Source organism: Podarcis gaigeae (assembly GCF_964106915.1).
Source record: "Podarcis gaigeae genome assembly, chromosome: 14".
Classification (NCBI taxonomy): Eukaryota; Metazoa; Chordata; class Lepidosauria; order Squamata; family Lacertidae; genus Podarcis; species Podarcis gaigeae.
This window is the reverse complement of record NC_139690.1, coordinates 6,622,445-6,647,454: the sequence shown is the minus strand read 5'-3', so window position 1 is coordinate 6,647,454 and position 25,010 is coordinate 6,622,445. Positions and strand designations below refer to the sequence as shown.

General features: G+C 46.3%; 1 protein-coding gene across 2 annotated transcripts in view; it reads right to left on the bottom strand.

Moving 5' to 3' along the window:
* PRTG (protogenin) overlaps positions 1 to 25,010 on the bottom strand; it is an 82,218-nt gene that overhangs the window by 25,440 nt on the left and 31,768 nt on the right. For both annotated transcript variants that reach the window (XM_083712494.1, XM_083712495.1), the window contains exons 3-11: positions 21,171 to 21,315; positions 20,753 to 20,886; positions 20,381 to 20,518; positions 18,424 to 18,582; positions 17,641 to 17,800; positions 16,874 to 17,121; positions 12,847 to 13,011; positions 11,865 to 12,170; positions 11,207 to 11,395 (exon numbers count right to left, since the gene is read on the bottom strand). In XM_083712494.1, coding sequence (XP_083568620.1) covers positions 11,207 to 11,395; positions 11,865 to 12,170; positions 12,847 to 13,011; positions 16,874 to 17,121; positions 17,641 to 17,800; positions 18,424 to 18,582; positions 20,381 to 20,518; positions 20,753 to 20,886; positions 21,171 to 21,315 — 1,644 coding nt within the window. The remainder of the gene's footprint in view (positions 1 to 11,206; positions 11,396 to 11,864; positions 12,171 to 12,846; positions 13,012 to 16,873; positions 17,122 to 17,640; positions 17,801 to 18,423; positions 18,583 to 20,380; positions 20,519 to 20,752; positions 20,887 to 21,170; positions 21,316 to 25,010) is intronic.

The window sequence follows — 25,010 nt, the reverse complement described above, 5'->3', positions numbered from 1 at the left end:
GAGGAGCAGGTCTCTGCCCAGAGGGGCTTACACTCCCAAGGAATCTCCAAGCTGGTGGGCTGGATGCACCGGTGGTACCAAAAGATCTCTCCTCCCTCAATTTGGCCATTCACACCCTGAGTGCTGCCATCCATTGGGGAAAAGTAAATAAAGGTAAAGACCCCTGGATGGTTAGGTCCAGTCAAATTTGACAGTGGGGTGTGGGGCTTATCTCCGCTTTTAGGCTGAGGGAGCTGATGTTTGTCCACAGACAGATGTTTGTCCAGGTTATGTGACCAGCATGACTAAGCTGCTTCTGGTGCAACGGAACACCGTGACGGAAACCAGAGCGCACGGAAACGCCATTTACTTTCCCGCTGCAGCAGTATCTATTTATCTACTTGCACTGATGTGCTCTTGAATTGCTAGGTTGGGAGAAACTGGGACAAAGCAACAGGAGCTCACCACCATGTATGGATTCGAACCGCTGATCGGCAAGCCCAAAAGGCTCAGGACTGAAAAGCAAAGAGACAAACTCTCCAAACTCTCTTTCATGTGCCCCACTTTGCCCCTCCATCGCAAAGAGGTTTAGAAAAAAGTTTCTATTGGCACTAGTGAGCTAAGGCTAATTTCCTCATGGGTGGGGCAAGAAAGGGAGGCAGCTGAGGAGGGAAGAGGGGTGGGGGGGGTATGTGTGTGAGAAAGCACTTCTGTGGTGAATGGATTGTGCAGAATTCTGTGCATGTGTGTGGGGGGGGGTGTATGTGTATGAGAGAGAAAATGGCTGGCTGGAAGGTGTGTGTTGCAAGAGAATCAAATCAAAGGCATGCCTGGATTGCAAGAGCATGTGGATGGGGGTGAGACAGCGGGGAAGGTGACTCTGGCTCGACCTACTCTTGGCTTGGCTCCACTGTGAGTCTCAACAGGTTACCTGCCTCCCAGGGGGATGGAGACTTTAGGGATGAGGGAGTTAGGAATAGAAGAAGGGGGTAAACAAGGGAAGAATATACATTTATGGCCACGCACACACACACACACAGTGGTACCTTGGGTTACATATGCTTCAGGTTACATATGCTTCAGGTTACAGACTCCGCTAACCCAGAAATAGTACCTCGAATTAAGAACTTTGCTTCAGGATGAGAACAGAAATCGTGCTCCGGCGGTGCGGCGGCAGCAGGAGGCCCCATTAGCTTAAGTGGCGCTTCAGGTTAAGAACAGTTTCAGGTTCAGAACAGACCTCCGGAACGAATGAAGTTCTTAACCTGAGGTACCACTGTACTCAGAGAGGAGGCATGTGTTGGGTTGTGGGGACTAAAAGGTTTGCACCAAAGAATCCGGCTTCTTAGCCTCAGCCCCCCAAATGCGGAATGTTTACTCTTCATGAGATTATGCATCAGTTCCTGGAGAGCAGCAACATTTGATTGAAAACTATCATCGGACTTTACTCTTTGAGTATTGTGATTTCTGTTAACTAAACAAAGTTAAAAACAGAAACCCACACCCACGTAGGGCTCTCTCTCTCTCTCTCTCTCTCTCTCTCTCTCTCTCTTGTTCTTTTCACTCCAAACTCTCTTTCATGTGCTAATGGCGGCCTCTTTTTTCCCTTTTCTTGAAACCCTCTTCCCATTTGACTTGGTCAGATCTTTAGAGACCTCACACATCTAATGGTCCCTCACATTCACCAGGAGGGGGTGGGGGTTGACACACGGTATGATTAATAGACAATGTTGATTTAATTTCCTTGAACAGGACCCGAGTTCCCTCTAAGCCTTCTTCAAAAGCCACTGTTTGCAAATCAGGACTGAAAAGGATGGGACTTATCTCTGGGCAACATAGTTTAATTCTCTGTTTATTGGGCTTCACAAGCAAAAACACCCAGGAGTAAGGCCCTTCATATCTACAACTACAAATGCAAATAAGTCTTTTCAAGGAGAACGGAAAACAACTTTTCTTTTCCTCCTTGCAAGGAGCTGCAAATAATTCCAAAGTACTGAGGGGCAACATATTGTTTGCTAATTAATTCGGTAATAGCCTAGAAGTGTGTCATTTTCATTACAGGGCCGTTTGGAAAGCTTGGTGAACGGTTTTTCAGCATCACAGATGCACTTTTAACAAACACATTTGTAATGCTAACCTACACACTCAGAAGCAATGTCCACTGAATTCAATGGGACTGGCAAAGATGTGGTGGTGTTGCAGACATTTAAAGATCTTTGTCTTTACTAGGCTGCCTTCTGACTGTTGATACTGAGTTCTTTTTGTGTCTGGGCTGCTGTAATTGCTGAAAATAGGTGTTAACTGGATGTTTCAATTGTTCTTATTTATTGCTATTAATTGGGGAGGCAATGTATATTGTAAACTGCTTTGAGCTTTTTAAATGAAAAGTGGTACACAATATTTTAACAAAAATTAAATAAAAAATAAAGTTACTCCCTAACATCTCAGCCTGCCCCATGATTGCATCCATAAATATATGCAAATTCCTGCATGGAACAGACCCTGAAGTGATTCTTAGTTTTGCTTGCCGCCACACAACCAAAGACCCTAGTCAACCCCAACAGTTTGGCCACATATTCCAAGCAAAAGAAATAAAATAAAAACCACAGTCACACTTGGTTGTTCCATTTTGTTTTTAAGACAACCGAAACATGTACTCAAATGCAAAAATGCCTTGCACGAAATCTCAATTATTTGGCACAGCTACAGGGGGCACCGTATCAACAGGGTCCCAACTATTTCACCCAGACAGCTCTTTTCATTTGCCCACGTGTAGATCTTTATCTGCAAAGGGGGCTCACTCACACATGCCAGTCCTCAAGGATTAAACAAGCATGTGTGGATGAGTCCTTGCTTTGCTAGTTCAAAAGGGCGGCCGCCAAGCCAAGCTGCTGCCTCCTTGCCTGTCAACTGAGGAGCAGACCCACAATCACCAATCTCGCAATCACCAATCTACCTCCCTATTGCCCTATTACTAGAGTGTTCGCACCCCATTCTATGAAGATGTGAGGAGACCCAGCGGTGTAGCATGGGTTGTCAGCCGCTGCCAGCTTCTTCTTGCTGCTGTCTGGGCTGGGGTATTTATGGTAAGGTAGCCACGGCGGCGGCGGCGGTTCCGTGTCAGGTGATCTGAGGCGAGTTGCCGCTGGCGCTGCCGCCCAAACGACGCCGCTTGCCCGGAGGAGGAGGAGGAGGGCAGAGAGGCGAGGAAAATACAACATGGCCCAGCAGCTGCAGCAGCAGCAGCGGGGCTGTGAGGAGGGGCTGCCTGGCGCACCCTCCGCGGCCCTGATGCGCGGGGACCGCGGCGAGCACTGAGAGCCACTGCCTGCTGGACGCCTTCAGCCCGGACGCGCGCACAGCTCGTCGGTTCCGCGAGACATGGGGCTCTGCTACAGCCTGTGCCTGAGGCTCTCTGGCGACTCCAGAGGCAGTGAGCGCGCCCCCCAGATGTTGCATCCGGTGCAGACAGCCCCCCCTGCACCCCCCACGCTACGCCACTGAGCAGACCTGGAAAGGCAGAAGGAATGGAGCTTCTATGGTTGGGAATCTTCACCTTCCCAAGGTTTTGGTGAGTTTCATGCATTCTGGAAAACCAATTTTGTCTATGATCAGCAGAGTGTGAGGAAAGGCTGTTTTCTTGCTGGATGCACTGCAATATTCTACTCGTAATAATTCTCTGTTTTAACTCTATCGGCCTTCAAATTTTATGCAAGGCTTTCATTTAAGTTCAGGGCACCTGCCAGCTTCTGAAAAACACCACCAAGGCTCTCCATGATTTACTGGTTCAGCTGGTAATCAACTTAGCTGCTCAAATACTGAGTAGGGCATCTGTGCAAGCATCATAGCTATTTGGAGATCTTCTAGGACACTCCCCTTTCTGAGCCTTGTTGCAATGAAGGGGGAGGAATGCATAAGGAGAAGTCATTTGGATGGAGCTGGCCTGTGGGTGCATCCCAGTAGCTTGTGCCCCAGGATAAGTTGCATGTGATGTAACGAAGCAAACACACTGCTTGAGACAACTTTCTTTAAGCAGTCCTGCAGCTGAGGCAGAAAATACAAGTCCTGCACTAGCACCTTGGTCCTTATTCAATGCTTGGCCTGGCTTGTGTGCCAGAACCTTGAGCCAGTTGATCTCATGGGAACCTAAGAGAAGTCCTGCAGCAGCAGGATCAGAACAAAGGGGATCCATCTAGTCCAAGATCCTGTTCTCAGACTCCTACCAAATGCCTGGAAGCAGGATCTGAACTCACCCCGCTTGCGAGTCCCAACAACTCGTATTCAGGGGCATGTCATGCTGCCTCCAGCAGTGCAGATGGAACACAGCCATCATGGCTAGTAGCAACTGACAGAATTATCCTGCATGTAGTGTCTACATCTCTCCATTCAGAGTATATTTACCCCTACTCTGCTTCCTTTTATTTAACCAGTTCCTATGACTGCCAAGCTTACTAAAGAGTCTGGTAAGAAAGCTTGTTGGAATCTTTTTGAAAGCTGTACTACACTATGTTAACTGGATCACCTCTATTGATATACAGTTGTACCTCAGATTAAGTACTTAATTCGTTCCGGAGGTCCGTTCTTAACCTGAAACTGTTCTTAACCTGAAGCACCACTTTAGCTAATGGGGCCTCCTGCTGCTGCTGCGCCGCCGGAGCCCGATTTCTGTTCTTATCCTGAAGCAAAGTTCTTGACCTGAAGCACTATTTCTGGCTTAGTGGAGTGTGTAACCTGAAGCGTATGTAACCTGAAGCGTATGTAACCCAAGGTACCACTGTACTTGCTGACATTCTCAATACTTTCCACTAGTTTTCCTGAAAAAAAACTCTTCCCACAGAAGAAGTTTAATATAAGGATGGAATCAGAAAAAGTAAATACCTGCCTAAGTGCAAGCAGTAACCAGAGGATCACAATATTTATTGTTCTGGTCAGTCAAACTCTCCACTAACACGTGGTGAACTTCCTCCCAAGAGCAGCAAGATGTCCTTCTCTTCTTCGGCAACACAAACTACTAGCTGCCTCTAGTGCAAAGATTTCCTGTGGTGTTTCTTTAAAAGCAAGGCAGACTTTGGCTATGTCTACGTTTACTTTAGCTGCAAAAGCCCAACCTCAAGCCAGCCTGGGGCAGAGAATGTGGAGGTCAACAGAAACTGGGGCGGGTTCTATCAAATGGGGAGTCCCACAGATATCACCTTACCTCTTCCGTATCCTACAAATTCCCTACAGTGGGAATTCATCATGTTCAGTTTTTCACAACTTGGGGGCACTGAGATTAATTCAAGCTGGGATTCTTACAAACAGATTCTTACCAACAGAAAATATAGGCCACTGTACTGGTGGGGTGGGGGGAGAAGAAAGAGGACCCTTTCCATTGAAAGCCATGATTGCAGTGTTCACAACAACTTTTCCATGTGAGGGTGTTGTTCCTTTCCATTTCTCAGTGCTGTTATAGGGTTGTGTGGTAGCTTCCCAAAGGAAGAGTGATGCTGCTCTCACTCTGTCACACTGCCCAGGTACTGCTGTTGGTCCCCAGCTGCTGATTCATCAGGTTCCCCAAGACATATTGCAGCTAGACTCCCCTGGAGGATACTCTATCACTTCAGACGTGATGGTACAAATGGCAAAAGGTTGAGGGTGGCTGCCCTTCTTCCCCCAGAACACAGCTTAACTCACAGCTCAGGTTAAACAGAGAAGCACATTTGGCCCAAGGCCACCCAGATAGCTGCTGGCTGAAAAGAGGTGTGAACCCAGATTTCCTTCATTCAAACCTGAATCTCAAGCCATCACACACCATGTGATGTATACCTTCAGTATACCTGAAGGAGCATCTTCACCTCCATCGCTCAGCCCAGACACTGATGTCCTCCTCCAAGGGTCTTCTGCTGGTTCCCTCACTGCGAGAAGCAAAGTTACAGGGAACCAGGCAGAGGGTCTTCTCGGTAGTGGCACCCTCCCTTCAGATGTCAAGGAGATAAAGAATTACACAACTTTTAGAAGACAACTGAAGGCTGAAGTATTGGGAGGTTTTTAACACTTGATGTTTTTATTATGTTTTTAGATATGGGGGAACCCAGCCAGATGGGTGGGGTTATAAATAATATTATATTGTATTATATATTAAGTGTTGTTATTGTTGCTGTTGTTGTTGTTATGGCTATCAGGGCTACTTTTCACAATAGATAGCAAGTGTGCTAGCCAAGCATACACCACTGCATTTCCCCCTCTGCAAAGCCTTCTTCAGGATGTGCCTGAGGCATCTGTGGGGCTAGAATATCCAGCATGAGCCCAGGGTCGCCACTAGAAGCTTTACTCAAGCCAACTGGCCTAATTCTTGCAGCACAAAGGAAGCAGCCACCATTAGGTTAAAGCACAAGACACAGAGCCTATCCTGTCCTGAGTACCCAGAGAGTGAATTCCTGGAGTTCTCCAGGAAAACAGTCAAAAGGGTCAGAGGAAGGCAGAGGTGGTTGACCTCTACACTGCCCAGGCTGCTTCTTTTGAGTAAGGTGATAAGAGAGCCCCAGCTTCCCCTTCCTTCATCGCCTTGTGTGAGCACAGTGGCATTTGCTAGGATATTATCCTAAAGGCAGCATAGTTCTTTTAGAGGGCAGGGAGAAGAGACAGAAACCATCCTAAAGATCTCCAGAAGGTACTCAAGAAACCTTCAGAACCATTTCAAAGCATAATCCACAGGTAGTACAGGTTTTGCCACTCCCAAACTCTACCTTTAATCGCCCCCTCTTGAAGCTCCAATTCTCTCCCATCCCACCCTCAAATAACCTCCAACCCCAAATGTCTAGCACTCCCCCAACTCTGTCCCTGAGCATGCAAGGCAAACACTTTCCCTGCTGCCTGCAAAGTCCTCTACCTCCAAAGCATCCACAACCTTCTTCCTCCAAACTGCAGACTAGCCCATTGCTTGAAGATGTATTAAGAACTTATGAAAACGGTTGCAGTGTGTCCTTTCTTGTTTGGTTTGGTTTCCACACTTTGCTGCACACCAGAGATCCTTCCCAACAAACAAACAAACACCCACAGGAAGCCAAGAAATATCTGGAGAATATTACAGAAACAAAAGCTGGAGGAAGACATGTGCCAAGTGCCACAACAGGGGAGTTTCTCTGCAAAGTGTGGAGCGAGAAGGATTAAAATTAGGGGCAAAAACGCAAGGCATGCTCCACAGAGTCAACTCCTGCAGGAAAGCCAAGTGGCAACAGGGACGGAATTTTACACTGGAGCAGGAAGCAGGGGTGTATATGTGTGTGCATATCCCGCAGAAAAATAAATGTGTGTGGGGAAGGGGAAAGTTGTGACATAAATGTCACTAAGTGTGCCAATATATTTATTTGGAGAAGAGCAGCCCAGAACTCGGCTGCTGTGTTTATTAGTCCCACTGACACAGGGGGTGGGGTGGAAAAGAGAAAGCATGCCGAAAAATTCTGTTAAAAAATAAACAGCGGGCACAAAGGAGAGACTCAAACACCCAGAGACAAGATCTGGTCTGACAGCATGTGGTGGAGGTGAGGGGGAGAAAATGTCACAGAGGGCAGCAACAAAGAACCCAGAGATTCCTAATTCTATCACACGAATAACTGGGAATGCTGCCAGAGCAGACAGTCTGATAGCAGCATCTTAATTGCAATCCTCGCACCAGTTAATCCAGATTTAAGGCCCCACTAATTTTGCTGAAGTTGCTCCACATGCATGCAGGCAGATGATGATGATGATGATGATGATGATGATGATGATGATGATTATTATTATTATTATTTTATTTATTATTATTTGTACCCCGCCCATCTGGTTGGGTTTCCCCAGCCACTCTGGGCAGCTTCCAACAAAGACCCCAAATACACTAAAATGTCACACATTAAAAACTTCCCTGAACAGGGCTGCCTTCAGATGTCTTCTGAATGTCAGGTAGTTGTTTTTCTCTTTGACAACTGATGGGAGGGTGTTCCACAGGGCAGGAGCCACTACCAAGAAGGCCCTCTGCCTGGTTCCCTGTAGCTTTGCTTCTCGCAATGAGGGAACCGCCAGAAGGCCCTCAGCGCTGGACCTTAGCATCCAGGCAGAATGATGGGGGTGGAGACGCTCCTTCAGATATACTGGGCTGAGGCCGTTTGGGGCTTTAAAGGTCAACACCAACACTTTGAATTGTGCTCGGAAATATACTGTGAGCCAATGTAGGTCTTTCAAGACCGGTTTTATGTGGTCTCGGCGGCCGCCCCCAGTCACCAGTCCTGCTGCCGCATTTTGGATTAGTTGTAGTTTCCAGGTCACCTTCACCTTCCGGGTATACTTGAGTATACCTGCCTGCCACTTGGGAACATTGCTTCATGAGCCTGAGGACTGTCCACAAGGGTTCTGTCCTACTAATCCTGCTAGGCCGTTATGTTCCTTTCTGGTGCTTGCTGCTACAGACCAACAAGGCTGCCCCTCTGCAAGCTGTTTAGTTTGGCAAGTACAATCTTAAAATGACATCACTGGTTCTGTTGTGACATCATCTGGATTCCAAGGTGCAGCTACATGACAGCATAAAGTGTAACCCCAAATATTAATTCTTCCTTTAACAGGATGCCATCAAAACAAAAATGGATCTAGGAACTAGTGACATATGGTTGTGTAATTTAACAACCACAGTCAGGCTCTTTGGGAAGCTGAGCTGGAGAGGGGGAGCACCACCGGTGGACAAAGCTTTCCAGCAGTGACACCATTTCTGAAACACGCTAGGTGACCAGCACGCATGCATGTTGGGAGAGACTTCACGGTATCGGAGCAGGCGCTTCATAGCCAATGTAACAACACAACTACGCCGGCTCAAGTTGCATTTTGCATGAGAGGGCATTTGCTAAGCGGCCGCAACTGCAGTGACAACATTTATCCTTAAATGATTATCCCAGCCCATTTTACTATGACGCTTCACCTGTGCCATTTCACTGATCATTGATTCTAAAAAACCCGGTTTATTTTGCAGCCTTCTGTGCAACACCTGAGCCAAATCAGCAAGGCTCTGAAATGCTCTGCAATAAGGAGAGCCAGGTGCGCCAGTCTATATCTGAATGCTTTCAGCAGGATACACTGTCCAAAGACAGATCAATGACATCTTAAAAGAAGAGGCATCCTTTATTTGACTGAGCCACTGCTGACCCTTTTGTATTCTGGTCTGTGCTCAGTGGCTCCCATCCTGCTGCCAAAAGCCCTCCGTCTTGAAAGGACCACATATGGACCCTGACCCATTGAGAAGACTTGGCAGTTGCTCTGTCTAAAAAAATCTCTTGCTTCTGGAGTAGTAACACATGAGGAAGGGGGTGAATCTGAGTGTGGTAAAGAGGCCAGTTGACCTGGCTGCGGTGATGATTTAATTCTGACAATTCAGTCAATCATCTAGTCTCATCCCAGCCCCAAGGTGGGGAGGAAATCCCATTCTGGCACCTTAAAAACAGGGAGTTCCTTAGTGCTCTTTTTCTCCTTTCTACTCCAAGTTATCACACTAGACCCAGCTAGTTATTTAGATTTCAGTCAAAACAGTTTTAAAGATACAGGAACATAGAAGACATAACATCAAGACAGAAGATTTCCTTTTGACTGTCCAGAACTTCCAACCACTCTTCTTTATTGGATGGCTCCAGGTTCGAGAATGTTGAAAGATAGAGAAAAACTTTTATTTAGATTCCTTTCCTAATCAACCTAGGTAGGGGATAAATTTATGTGCTTAGTGATAAGCCACAATGATCCCAAATATGGAATTTGCCCTTTTCACAGCTGCTGCAAAATGGGTCAACATTTTCATTGAGCTATACACTGTGACCCCAAGACCTCTTTGCTGTTCAGTCACTGCCAGTTCAGACCCCATGAACATGTATGTGAAGCTTTACCTCCAAGATGTATCAAATCACAATTGCTTGCACTGGATCACATTTGCTATTTTAATGAGTAAGAGAGTCACCCGCCCAGTTCAGAAAGATCCTTTGGGAACGCCTTGCAATCCCCTTTCATTTTTATCACCCTAAACAAGTTGGCATCATCAGCATGATTAGCCAAAATATTGCTAAACCATTAATTAATAAGATAAAAAGCGCCTGTCCCAATACCAATCTTTGGAGAACCCCACATTCTATATCCCTTCATCAGGAGAACTGTCCATTTGTTCCTTCTGCCTGCTTCCTGTTTCTTAGCCAATTCCTGATCCACAAGAGGACTCAGGAATCCCTGGTGTGGTACTTTGTCAAGAGTTTTTGGGAACTCCAAGTATACAGTGTCTACCAGATCATGCCTTCATCATCACCACCACTTATTAAATTTTGAACATTGTCTTGATGGAACAACTGCATCATAAGGGAGGATATATAAATCAAGTAATAAATACAAAAAAAACAGGGTAAAAATATTTCCGGCATTTCTCTGTGGGTCTCCTACAATCCTAGGTAAATGTCAACATTCAGGAACATATTTATTTATATCATTTTTATGCATAAACTATATTCAAAGTGGCTAATAAAACCATTAAAATAACCAGTTGCAGGAGAAAAGCCACAAATACTACCCATAATAGCAGAGGTATTTAGCTGAATCAACCTCAGGATAGGGAATTTTTAAGGAATAAAGCATAGCAACCCTCACAGATCAAAGGCCTTCCAATATAGGCGACTCTTAATTGTCCCTCTGTATGCAAGAAGATAAAACGTATCCATTCTGAAGGAAATCAGCCCTGAGTGCTCAATGGAAGGACAGATCGTGAAGCTGAGGCTTCAATACTTTGGCCACCTCATGAGAAGAGAAGACTCCCTGGAAAAGACCCTGATGTTGAGAAAGATGGAGGGCACAAGGAGAAGGGGACGACAGAGGACGAGATGGTTGGGCAGTGTTCTCGAAGCTACCAGCATGAGTTTGACCAAACTGCGGGAGGCAGTGGAAGACAGAAGTGCCTGGCGTGCTCTGGTCCAGGGGGTCACGAAGAGTCGGACACAACTAAACAACTAAACAACAACATGCAAGTAGAAGAAAACCAGCTTTTACATAACCTCTGAGCTGCCCCATATTTAAGCAATTCAATCCAGACATTCCTTCTGAAGGGAGACAAGTGACTCCACATGCATTTAAAGGGGAATCTTCCCATCATCACACAAGTGGCTCTAACAAAAAGCTTTGCCCCTCACTTCCACTGTGAAATGAGCGTGGCTTCTCCTTCAGAAATACAGAAAGCAGAAGCTGTGTGCAAACTCACCCAGGCCACTGATGGTGTGTGTCAAGTCACTGGCCTCTAGCAGGATAGGTCCGTTTTCTTGCTGGCCTTCTTCCTTGTAGTACAATTTGTAGCCCTGGATGGCTGCCGTGTCTTCCAAATCTTTTTGCCAGCTGACCGTGATCGTTGTGCAGTTCAGGGGCTCCAGACGCAGCTCAGGAGATTTTGGTGCTAGGAAAATAAGGGGAGTTGTTTTTCACATTGGAGGAACAAGCAGAAAACAAGGAAGCTGCCTTATCTTGAGTCAGACCATTAACCCACCTGGCTAAGCCTAGAAATGTCTCTCCCAGGCATGCCTGGATATGCCAGGGAGTTTCTCCCACACACCATCACTGAGCCATGGCTCTTCCCTTCCTGTAAAACCCCTGGGAGGTCCAGTGCATCACACCCACGGCTACACAGCCTACAGAGCCAGTGCAAAGTCTGTGCAAAACTAATGCCCCTAATCATAAAATGAGGGTGAAATGAGTTCATGAAGCAGCAAATATAAACTTCGGTTGAGCCACAGGGATGCAAGGACAACACTTCAAAGGAAAGGACACCAGGGGCAATTCAGGTTAGCTTGCTAGAGATGTTCTGCAGTGACTTCAGTTGAAAGGTCCATTATTTGGGCATATATTAAATTGAAAAGATGACACACCTTTGACACTCGTGGCTTTCGGCGTGTGATGAGAAGTCCACAGGGAGGCCTCTCCCCAGCCAATCCGAGTTGCTGCAGAGATACGAACCAAATAGATGCTGTCGGGCTTCAGGCCCCCTAAAAGGTGTTCGTAGGTCGTGCCTGGGAGCTCCAGAACCTGGACGGTGCTCTCGGTGCTGAGTCGAAATGACAAGCGGAACGAGACGACCTGGCCTCGCCGGTACTTGGCTGGAATCGGCAGCCAGGAGATGAGAATATCTGTGGGGCTTTGGCTTGTCAAGCTGATCTCGGGAGCCCTCAGAGGGACTAAGAGGAGGAGAAGCAGAAAGAAGAATAGTTTTCCCTCTGATATAACAGGATTAAGTCTCTCGTTCTCTCTCTCTCACACACACACTTTAATTGTTTTTTAAACAATTAAATTAACAGTTGCTTTTTCTGTTTTTAGCTGTTTAGCACCTTGAGTCCCTGTCAGAGAAAAGGCAGGATATACCGTATTTTTCGCCCTATAGGACGCACTTTTTCCCCTCCAAAAATGAAGGGGAAATGTGTGTGCGTCCTATGGGGCGAATGCAGGCTTTCGGTGAAGCCTGGAGAGCGAGAGGGGTGGGTGCACACCGAACCCTCTCGTTCTCCAGGCTTCGCGGACCTCTCCGCAAGGAGCGGGAGCGCTCCCGCTGCTTGCGGAGAGTGGCCTGCATGCTGAAGCCTGCGCGCGCTGAGCTCAGTGCGTCCAGGCTTCGCAGACCTCTCCGCAAGCAGCGGGAGCCAGCGCTGGGCTCCTACGGCTTGCAGAGAGCTGCCTGTTTGGGGGCTGGGGTCGGGGGAAGCTCGGGCGGGCCTCCCCCGCCCCAGCCCCGCGCCTGGGGGGGAAATAATTTCCCCCCCTTTATTTCCCCCCCAAAAAACTAGGTGCGCTTTATGGGACGGTGCGTCCTATAGGGCGAAAAATACGGTAAGTATTATTTTTCAAAAAAGAACTTACTGTCTTCCAGGGTGTGTTGTGTCACATGGTCAGACATTTGGCTGGCTCCCATTGGCATGTAGGCCACTATGTAAAAGGTGTAGTTGCTGGCAGGCTCCAAGTCGTCAATAATATAATGTGTTGTGTCGTTTCCAATGACAACTTGATATTCTTCATTATTTAAACCTGGAATGCAGAAAGAATTTACAGAAACAAATGCACCTGAAACCTCTCTACAGGATTATATGTTTAAGGCTGCGATCTTATCAACATTTACCTGGTAAATCGCTCTAAGCCAGGCAAGAATAAATCAAGGAGATTTCCTTGTATGTAATGAGGCTTAGGATTGAACTACAAGGTGGCATTCTTACTTGGAAGTAAGTCCAACCACTAAAAATGGGGCATTTCTGAGAAAAATATTTGGACTGGGTCAGAATGGGGTTTTTTTGTAGTCTGAGTGAAAGCAGTTTCATGCCACCAAACTGTGCCTTTCTACAGAACATGGGGCTTTGGGATGTGCTGAACAGAAGGCTCTCTGCGGATGTGCTGATTCAGCTCAAAAGCTCCATTCAGAAAACTAAACCACAACAAACTGTGAAGAGAAAGCAGGAAGGCACAGGAGGGGAGCCATCGCAGCCTCTGGATCCCCTGCTTTATGGCCCCTCTCATTTTGGACCCTGGGGGGTGGTGAGTGCTCTGCTGTGGCTGCTTAAATACACCAACCATATCAAAGCGAAGATGCTCTGGACTCCTGCCCCCCCCCCCCATTTTAACTCAAATGATCCTGTTAATAGATTTGTTCTGTTTGGTGCACACAGGACTGTGTACCTGTTTTAGTTCGGGGACAGAGAACAAGGATGAGTTTAAAACATGCTTTTCCTCCTTAATGAGTGCAGCAATTTACATCCAAACGTGCCCCATAAATGCATGGTAGGCTTGGTGGGGCTTTGTCCTGCTTCATTCCTATAGAGCAAAGCTCTAAAGCAGAAAGCAGCTGGTGGCGGCAGCCAGAGGCCCTTCCTTAATGCACAATTCATGCCAAATTGCTTGTCAACTTTGTGGGAAAAAACAAAAAAACCACAAACCTCGCTCCTTGAAGCAGTTTAAGCCTCCCCTCCTAAGAAGAGAACCTCTCTACAAACTGAACAACAAAAATTCCACCAGTCGGTTTTCCCACCGTTTTGAGTTAACTTGATAGCATTTTAATTAGGCAAGATTATGAGCATCTCACAACACCCTAATTAATGGCTGGTTAATTAGGAACTGCATGGCACGATTTCTGACCTGCTACACAGGATCCCTGAACCCAAACTGAAAGGGCTCCTTCTTGTCTTGAATAGCTGGGAAGACTCCATGGGGAGGAAAGGAGGCCCCCGCCTAGAAGAGGCAGCAGAGAAGACAAGGCAGGCGCCCCCTCCCTCCCACCCAATCAGCCATTCCTTTGTTCCTTTTCTTAATCGCTAACAAGGAATTAACACGCTCCCTCATCAAGTCCCCCTTCTCCCTAGTACCACAAACATCTCCCCTGCCCCAATTTGAAATACTTTTTTCTTTTCTTTAAGTAGCTCTCAGCAGACACCTGTTTGTTTTCTCTCTCTGCTACCTCTGCCCCTAGCCCAATCTGTATTCAATGCTAACTTTTATTATTCGGCCTGTGAGGCAGGTGGGGGGAAATATGACCAGATTTTTGGAGCATATTTTAGAAATGCTGCATTTCTTTACAGTGAATGGAGCAATATCGGGCTTGTGTGAAAAGTGCAGTGCTTTGTCAACAGGAAGTGGGAGAAACTTCTCAGCTTTCCCTCCATGGACAGTGCAGTTACAAACAAGGACGTCAGAAGAGCTAAGCTGATGTTGGATCAGACTCCAGCAACTGGGACTCAGAGGCACATTGGCATGTAGACCTGCCCACCTCATTTTTTGCATGGGGGAAGATTGTGCTGGAGCATCAAGGTACATATTTTTTCAGCCACTCCCTTGCTCGGTACCTTTATAGGGAGGGGTTGTTGTCTGAGAATTTCCCCTTGCTCCTGCTCACTGATTTATTTTGGGGGGTGGGCTGGGACTGGCCTGTCTTTATGGAGCGTGATAGTTGTGTTTGGCTTTTAGGTGGCTGTTGTTTTAAGATGGCAGGAGTTTGCTGTCTTACATTTTTGCATGCTGCATTTTAGAATCATAGAATCATAGAGTTGGAAGAGACCACAAGGGCCATCGAGTCCAACCCCCTGCCAAGCAGGAAACACCATCAGAGCACTCCTGACATATGGTTGTCAAGCCTCTGCTTAAAGACCTCCAAAGAAGGAGACTCCACCACACTCCTTGGCAGCAAATTCCACTGTCAAACAGCTCTTACTGTCAGGAAGTTCTTCCTAATGTTTAGGTGGAATCTTCTTTCTTGTAGTTTGGATCCATTGCTCCGTGTCCGCTTCTCTGGAGCAGCAGAAAACAACCTTTCTCCCTCCTCTATGTGACATCCTTTTATATATTTGAACATGGCTATCATATCACCCCTTAACCTCCTCTTCTCCAGGCTAAACATGCCCAGCGCCCTTAGCCGTTCCTCATAAGGCATCATTTCCAGACCTTTGACCATTTTGGTTGCCCTTCTCTGGACACGTTCCAGTTTGTCAGTGTCCTTCTTGAACTGTGGTGCCCAGAACTGGACACAGTACTCCAGGTGAGGTCTGACCAGAGCAGAATACAGTGGCACTATTACTTCCCTTGATCTATTGCTTGAATTTTGTCTTTGTGTTAACCATTGTGAGCTGCGGAGTTTTTTTTCAGTGGAAAAGGCAGCATAGGAGTAAATGCTAGCTAACTACTTCAAGCAAGAGCCTGTGAGACCAGATACACCTCCGGCAATTCAAGAGTTCCCACAAAGTTCCCAGAGTGCTTCAGGACAGGCTAAGGATGCTGCTGCTGCTACAGCAGCTGAACCAGGGACTATCCACTTTGTGCGGCAGACAAGGCCAATTAAACAGAGGAAAACAACAGCCAAGTCTTGCTTTTAACCAGCCCATCAGTTATCAAACAGTTAACGTATTGTACCCATATAATTTCCAGAAACCTTCAGTATTTATTCTGGCGAGACAGAAGCTGGTCTATAAAAGTAGAAGTAGAAGTAGAATCCTTTACACTTCCACCTACAAGACCAGGCTCCTATGGGAAGATGGGCCTCCTCAAGTGACCCCAGGCGATTTAAAAGGTTGAAACTGGCACATAAACCATGTCTAGAAGCCAACAGACAACTCCAGATCTCGTAAGACTGGAGTTCTTCAACAGTCATGGCCATCTATACCCTGCTAAAAAGTGGAATTCTGCCTCCATGGCAGAAGCCTCTAAATAGTCTTAAATGGCAGCTCCACATACAGCATGTTGAAGTAATCTAGCTTGGAGGGTATAGCAGGAAGGGTGACAACTACCATATCCTTCCTCCATTGGTCAACCTGAATGCAAGCAACTGAGTCTGGGGAAGATATTGAAGTGCCAGACATACATGCATCCAAACACAGTCTGGGGCCCAACAACCCACACAGGATATAAACTTGATTCATCAGTGGAAGAGTAATGACACATCAATTAAAGCTGGCTTTCAAAAGATACTGGAAGTATAAAATGCCACATGCTATTTGATCTCCTTAAAATAGGCCCAGCGACTTCTCCATACATTCATTTCAAGGGAACCACAAGCCAGATATTGTATTACTAGCACCTAAAACCCCACAGATTAGGCAGCACATTACAATTCTTCATATGATTTATCCCAGTGGTGTCAGGTTAATATTTAGAGAGCAAAAGGTAAATAAAAGGAAATGCTGCAGAAGTTTATGGAGGAACTTGCATGAGCCAGAGGAGAAATATTCCAAGAGGGCTCTCTGCACCTTTCCAGTCAGGGAGGATGCTGGTCCTCAAGACTGCAGCAGATTCATTAGCCCTTGCCCTCAAAAAGGCCCAGAACCATCCATTCTATAGGGAAGGCTCTTGTGCCCGAAATATGGAGGAGCCAAGCAGCAGCTTAGGGTGCTCATCAGACAGATACCATACTTACCTTCTGCCTTCATGTAGTGCACTGAGTAAGCGATGACTTTGTCTGAATTGTAAAGTGGCCTCTCCCAGGCCAGAAGGATGGCTGAACTTGACATAGTTTCTGCGTGGACATTGCAAGGGGCACTGGGCCGGTCTTCGGACAGAACTACCGTCAATCGTGCCCTGGACAAGATGGAGCCCTGGCTGTTCTCGGCCATGCACTGGTAGATGGCGTCATCTTCAGGGATGATCTGGTTGATCACCAGTTTGCTAGACAGACAGACAGACAGACAACAAGAGCCCAGGGAAAAATTAAAAAGAAGCAAGAGCAGACTGCCCACCAACTCAGCTTCATATATTTGCACCGTTGGTTTTACATTTACAGATTTTTATTTATTTTTTTAAAGTGATTGGATGTACCATGTACAAAACAAACAAGCATTAAAACCAGTGGCTGGACATTTCTCGTGGTGACAAGGGTGTGACAGTCATAAGTTTGTTATTTAGTACCATTGCTAGGGATTTATTCTGCTCACTCCTATTAAAAAGGCACATAAAATAATGGAAAGAACATGATTGGAATTATTCAAAATTAAAAAACAACCAACTGCAAAGATGCTCCAATCCAGATGCCACACTGGAATGAACACACTGCCACGCAATCCATGGGGCAGACCTGCCAATTCTTCACTGTGATACCGCCAAATCCACCTCCCTGCCTTGGGAGGAGCACCTCTACCCGCAGGTCCTCAATAGCTCCAGAGTCATTGGGCAGATGGCCGTTCTCACCTGTTGTACATTTTGATTCTGCCGTTGGAATGGATCTTCCTCCCATTCTTCAGCCAGGACATCTTGGGTGCTGGGATGCCTTCTGCCTGGCAGGCAAAACGAGCTGTGCCAGCTCGAGGCCTCGTCAAGCTTTCTGGCCACTCCACAAACGAAGGGGGAGCTGAGGGATTATGAAACAAAAGTTGAAACCAAAATCTTTCTCAGGCAAGATCCCAGAATTTGTTAAACCTCCCCCTTTCCTCTAGAGTCTTTCCAAATGCAGAGCACCTGGGGGCAGAGTTACAAGGCACCTTTGTCCGGAGTGGCTTTCTTGTGGGAAGAGGGAGGAACAGGAAGCAGTTGCAAAGTAGGAGCCATTTTTAATGAGATGCTATTTGGCTATTTTACAGGTGTTCCATACTCTGCTTCATCACCCACCACTTCAAGCCTCTGGGTTAGGACAGGCATGAAATTTAAGATCAAGTGACACGAGTGGATCTCTGCTTCTGTGCCAATATAAAATGCCTCCTGTAGAGCATTTCTACAGAGCCGCCTCATTTGGTTTATTTTCACAGTTCAGCCCCCCCCCCCCCAGTCCAAGCAACAAGACCCTTCACTCAACAGGAAGGCTTTGTTCCAGAGTAACACAGTATGCTTGTGCTGCCTGGGACTGGTGGGAATTGTAGTTAAAAACACCAGAGTACACCAGGTTCTCAAAGCCTGATGTTGCATGAGCAACGCCATTTCTTCAGTGGCTAAATCTGCTTCACACCCAACCCTGAGAGGCTTTCAAAGTCAGCTCACCTAGCACAACAAGTGTTGCCATCGCAGTGGTGAAGTTGCGCGTGCCAGGAATTGTAGCACGGCAGATGTAAACTCCAGAGTGCTGTACTTTCACATCCGAGATCATGAGATTCCCATTCCCAAGCACACGAGTGTTGAAAACGTCAATGGATTTATGGTCTGTTTGGGGAGAACAAGCCAGCAATGAAGATGTTATTTGGTGGTGGATAAACCAATTCCACCTTCTGGAGTCCCCCTTCATTGCCCAGGTTCTCTTTGTGATGGCTCAACACCAGTCTACACTTTAGCAAAGAATCCAATCCAGGGGTGGCTAAACTGTAGACTTTCCATCAGCCCACGTGGCCAATGGTTAGGGGTGATGGAACCTGCAGTCCCACAACATCTGAGAGGACCACAGGTGAGCCACCTCCAGTCTAATTCATTCTAGAATTTGTGTGATGGACATCCAGCTAGTTAGAATTGGGTGAAAGCATCCTGACCTGATCCCAAACACTTGCATAGGCATAACCTCTTCAGTCCTGGAACAGTGCTGACGTTACCCTTGGCATTCCCATGCTTCCTGCTTCTTAAACACTTTCCAACCACTGTAGCGAAGCTGACCCCAACAGACAACATCCAGTTCCAGACATCCCATTTGTGAAGCGGCAATGGCCACCAGATCCTTCTACACAAGAAAAGTCTTGCCTGCAGTGCTGTTGCTCATCAGCTGCAATCCTGCTTCTTTTACATCATGCAAGCTTTGCATTGGCACAGCTGACTCTGTGGGGCCTGGGAAGCTTAAGAGCAGGGCCACAGCTGCAGTTTGGGGGAAAGCTTCCATATCCTCCAAAGGCAGCTTTTCTTCTATGAAGACAGCAGGCGCAGAGGCCAGAACCGCACTGGCGTCACAGCAGCGGCAAAAGAATTAATCCCTATGCCAGAGTCTTAGTCTGGATGATATTTGGCCTGCAACTGCAGAGGAAAAGGCATTCCACCTGAAATTAATGGAAGCTTCTTTCCCCAATTTGAACAGAAGACACAGGGGGCCCATTTGGATGAGCAAGGAGCAAAGGAATCCTATCCACCATCCTAAGATCCTGACCCACAATAGCCTCTCCCAATATACACCTGCAGTTTGCATGGGGTGGGGTTTATATCTTACTGGAGTGAATGGGACGCTTTACCTGATGCAAAGTGCAAGCATGGGCCTCCCAATCTGGACCAGGACCACAGGGGAAGAGGAAGGGGTTGGAAACAGATTGTGGGTGTAAGAGAATGAATGGATGAAGGAGGTACATGTTTCTGTATGTAAATGGGTGGTTGCGTGCACATAAGAGAGACTGTGAATGAATGGAGCATGTGCTTGTAAGCATGTGAATGGTTGGAGGGGAGGGGCCATGTGGTGTGTGCGAGAAAAAATATGAATGGGGCATGTTGTGTGTGAGACAGAGAAGGGGTGTATGGAGGGAGGGGGTTCCGGCACCCCCACACCACTGGCATGTGACCCTCAACATAGGAAGTTGCCTTCTACCAAGTTAGATCACTGGATCCATCTAGCCTAGGATTCTCAACCACAGACCTAGTGGTGCCTCTTCAGGGTTTCAGGCAGGGAGTCCCTCCCAGACTGACCAGGATGTGCCACCATTGGAGCCTTCTGCATGCAAAGCAGAAGTGGCTGTCAACTTTCCTACACTCTTTCCACACTGACTAGTCTGTGGAGAAACTCTTGCCTCCTATTAGGGAAGTCCTGGAGGATTCTCCTCCAGCACTTATCTCAGCATTCATTTGATCACTGCACTCCCAGCCCCCAACCTGCCCTCGTGGTTCTACAGCAATAGTGTGAAAACACACATTGGAAACAAGAGGAACCCCTGGACCATCTCTTTCTCTCCTTCCTTTTCCTCATCTGGCACAATGATGGTGGAAATGAAAGAGGAGACCATCTTCAATTTGCCCAAAGATTGGTTTCAGGACTCACCTAAACGGCTCCAGGAAACAATAGGCTTTGGATTCCCTGTGGCAATGCATTCAAAGATGACAGTTTGGTGGAGGGAAGTTGTGATGTTCTGAGGACCAGCTATGATGGATGGCTTGTGGAAAAGCTTAATGTTGGAGGCTTAAAAAAATAAGAAGCACAAGCAAGCAGAAAGTTAAATGGAAATGCACAGCTGACATACACGCAGAGACCCACCAAACATGAATGTGGCACAGCAAGTCTTAGGATCAGGCCCCAAGTTATGAAGGAATAGACCCGCAGTGAAAATCTGGGCAGTTGTCCCATGAGGGAAGTCAGTGCCTGCAGGTGATGCAATGGAGCAATGCTAGAGTCAACAAGATATTATCAGGATACCTGGGACAACCGTGAGCATCGCCTCCACACTTTTGCGCCGGCTGGCAACTGTTGTGGCGACACAGCGATAATTCCCAGCATCCTTCTGTTGAACGCCATAGATCTGCAGCACTCCCATCGGCAATGCAGTTATTCTGAAAGGATTGTGGAAAGGGAGGGGAGAAGAGTTTCAGAATGAATCAGAGAACCAGTATGATGAGCAGAGCAGGATGCTGAACTTGGCCCCAGGGAGACCAGAGTTTGGATCCCTGCTCAGCCATTAAGCTCACTGGGTGACAGTACGTTCTCTCAGCCTAACCTCAGTCCCCTAATAAAATGGGACAATCCCGACACACACTGCTGCCCTGAACTTCTTGCAAGAATGGTAAGATGCAGATGTAATAAATAGGTTTAGTGCAAGAGAACCAAGTATCCGTACCTGTCCATGGCTATTGGCAAGGTTGTCCGATTCACCTCCCAGGTGATGATGGCAGGAGGGTTGGCAGAGATTTTGCATGCAAAGCGAGCCACACCCCCTTCATGCGCCTCCACTGGAAGTGGCTGAATTTCAAATGCAGACATAGCTAAAAGAGGGGGAGAAAAATGAAAGCTTGAGAATTAACACAGAAAACAAGCAAAAAGCAAAATGAACACATTATCCTATTAAGAAGAACACATTCTTTTCTTCTTTAAGAAAACAGCCTCTACAGAGAGATCAATTTAGACAACAGATGAATGAACCAGTCTCACAAGGATATATCCTTGCAACTAAACTGAAATTCCATTAAGAATGCACTTCATTTGCCAAATGCTGCTATAACGCATGAATTTTTTTTACAGGTCATGCTGCAAACATTTCCCAGGCAATTGGCAAAACCCATTTTCGGCTGCAACAGGAACCAGTCAGAGATTAGGCACGGTGGCTCTCTGCCACATAGATACATACACTCACATGAAGTCCCTACTGCAGCCAACATGTGACTCTTTAAAGTGCTTTCTCTAGAGTAGCCTTCTCCAACCTGGTGCCCTCCAGCTGTTTTGGACTACAACGCCCATCAACCCCAGCCAGGTTGCTCTATAGAGGTTATTTTAGGCAAACGAGAGCTACTGCAATGACCTCCTGCTACAATGGGTGGGTTACAGAAATACTAGCCAATCAGTCATATGGGTTTTAGTCAATTAGCCAATCAATTAATGCATTACATTTGCATATGAGTAAAAAGTAACCAAGTAAGTTCTGAAGTAAAACAACAAACAAAACACAGCCCTTTGTTAATAGACAATGTACTACTGCCAGTTTCCACAGACCGCTTCCTGAAAACCCCACATCACCCTCAGCTGGGATCTCCTGCAAAGCACCAGGAAGCAAGGGGCACAGTCTACTGTGCGAATCACTACTTTTTTTCCTACTTTTTACTTTGCAAGATATTGGTGTGAATTTTTTTTTAAAGCAACAACCACCAGCAGGTACAGCGATTTCACACACTCAGTATCCAGCCTGCCTAGCTTCCCAAACATTTTTTAAGAAATAAGTTTTTATTAAAGATTTCATCGTTTACAAAAATACATGCATTGTCTTTTTTTTTCAAGTGATGTTTCATTTGTTGTGAGACTTTGATTTAAAGTCCAGCAGAAATTTCCATAAAGTAGCTCCTCCCATGAGGCTTTTTTTTCAAACCAGCAAATGTGGGCAGCTAAGTAAGATGAAAATGCTGGAGAGGTAGGTGAAGCAAAGAAAAATCACACAAGCACATCACCCGTGGCCACCTCATAAGGAAACCCCACACTCGCTGCAATTAGAAGAGAGGAAGATGGAGGCCTATTTTTTGAGGGAGGGGGGAGGGGAAATTCAAGAAAAGAGTATAGGCTTCAGTTCATCACTAAACTGAGACACCTTTTAGCAGAGTACAGTGGTACCTCGGGTTAAGAACTTAATTCGTTCTGGAGGTCCGTTCTTAACCTGAAACTGTTCTTAACCTGAGGTGCCACTGTAGCTAATGGGGCCTCACGCGGCCACCACACTATTTTTTCTCATCCTGAAGCAAAGTTCTTAACCTGAGGTACTATTTCTGGGTTAGCAGAGTCTGTAACCTGAAGCGTCTGTAACCTGAGGTACCACTGTATTTAAAAAAATGATTTAGTCAATTAAGAAGTTGCAGACCTAGTGCTGATGTTATTGAGAGGCACTGGACAGGTAAGCTGTAGGTGGGATTTATGGCTAAGAAACCTTGGAGGTTAACCATCTGATGAATCAGATGAGGCCAAAATACGCCAGTGATTGCATGAGAGAAAGGTGCCTGCAATCAGATTTCAGGAAAAGAAAATCCAACTCACTTTTCTACGTAGAAAGCTGTACCTGGTAGCAGAGGAAGAACCCCCCCCCCCAAAAAAAGAAGCTGCCCTTTCTTCCTCTCCTGGGTTGCAAGGGCTACAGGACTACCTTATCTGCAACATTAAGCTGCAAATCTACAAGCCCTAAGACTGATAAGTCACAGGCAATAAATGCAAGGTCACTCAGCATAGAAAACAAACATTAAGGACAGGGAAACAAAATGGTGCCTCAAGGCTCAGTTTATTGGAAGACAGAGTGGACCAATCAGCCACTCATTTTTCCGCAGGGCAATTAGAGTGATGGTCCAAATTCTGTTGCAGCATTTTACTTTTCTGCCACAGGCTACCAATGGAACAACACCGGTGTCATTCCCAGCCTCTGATCCCATCACCCGACTGCCAACCAGCTAAGCCTCTTGCCGCAGATGGCACCACACCACTTTTGCCTCACCAGGCTGACAACTAAGAGGGTTCCAAGTGGGCAGAATTTGACTCAAGGGGACTGAAAGTTGCTGACCAGTTTGGCCCTCAGACTTAATTGCTGCAGAAATTGCTTTATACCGCTCTTGGTTTTATGGTATGCAATTTATCTTTAGTAAAAAGTGTTTGTGTCATTGCATCACATGCAGTGTTTCCTGGCATGAAAACTACTGTGAAGCACTTATTGGCCAGCCCCATGGAAATGACTTTTCCTTATGGGTCGTCGTCCCCCCCCACCTTTATCACAACCAAGGCTCAGAAAGGGACATCTAACGGTCCCTCGATTGGGAGAGCGGTCTGGGAGTTGGCACATTGTAGGATTAACAGACAGTTGATTTAATTTCCTTGAGCAGGAGTTTCCCCTAAGCTTTCTTCAAGAGCCACTGCTTTTCAAATCAGGACTGAAAAACATGGGGCTTATCTCTGGGCAACACAGCTTGATTCTCAGTTTACTGGGCTTTACAAACAAAAACACCAAGGAATAAGGCCCTTCATATCTAAAACTACAAATGCAGATAAGTCTTTGGAGAATGGGGAGCAGATTACATTTGACTCCTTAAAAGGGAGCCACAAACTTGAAGAATTCCAGAATCAAAGCACAGAGAGATAATATATTGTCTGCTACTTAATTTAGTAACATAGATGTGTATAAACTTTGTGAGCTGTTTGCAATGCTACCCTACATGAGTGTGGCAGCAAATAGAGACATTTCTGTTTACCTGGCCATCTCCTGACTGTTGAAACTGAGATCTTTGTTGTTGCTCTGGCTGTGGTTGTTGCTAAAATTAGGTGGTATTACTATCTGCATGTTTTGACTGTTCTTATTTATTGTTACTTAATGTTTTTAATGTATATCATGAGCCACTTTATGAGATTTTTTAAATGAAAAAATTATCATGTAGCAACTGTGAATAAGGGGAATTCCATGTTAGAAATAATTATTAAATGAAAACAGCTAATATCACCTTGATTATTTTGGTGTGCCTGCACTTGGAATACTGTGTACAATTTTGGTCACTTCACTCCCAAATAGATATTGTAGAGCTCAAAAAGGTTCAGAAAGAGGCAACCAAAACGACCGAGGAGATGGTGCAACTCCCCTACGAGGAAAGGTTTTTTTTAAAGTTTTTTTAACATGTGAGTTACAGGAGACATGATGGAGGTATATAAGAATGTGAAGTGGGGCCATGCAGTGAAGCTGAATGTTGGGAGGTTCAAGACTAGCAAAATAAAGTGCTTTCTCACACAAGAGTATTAAAGCCATGGAACTGGCTTCCCAAACAGGCAGTGATGGCCAACTTGGATGGCTCCAAAAGAGGATTAAGACAACCTCATGCATGGAAGAGGACAAGGTCTCAATGGCTACTAGCCATGATGCTTATGTTCCACCACCTCCACTGCCAGAGGTGGAATACCTCTGAATACCAGTTGTTGGGAGTCACAGGTGGGGAGAGTGTTGCTGTTGTGT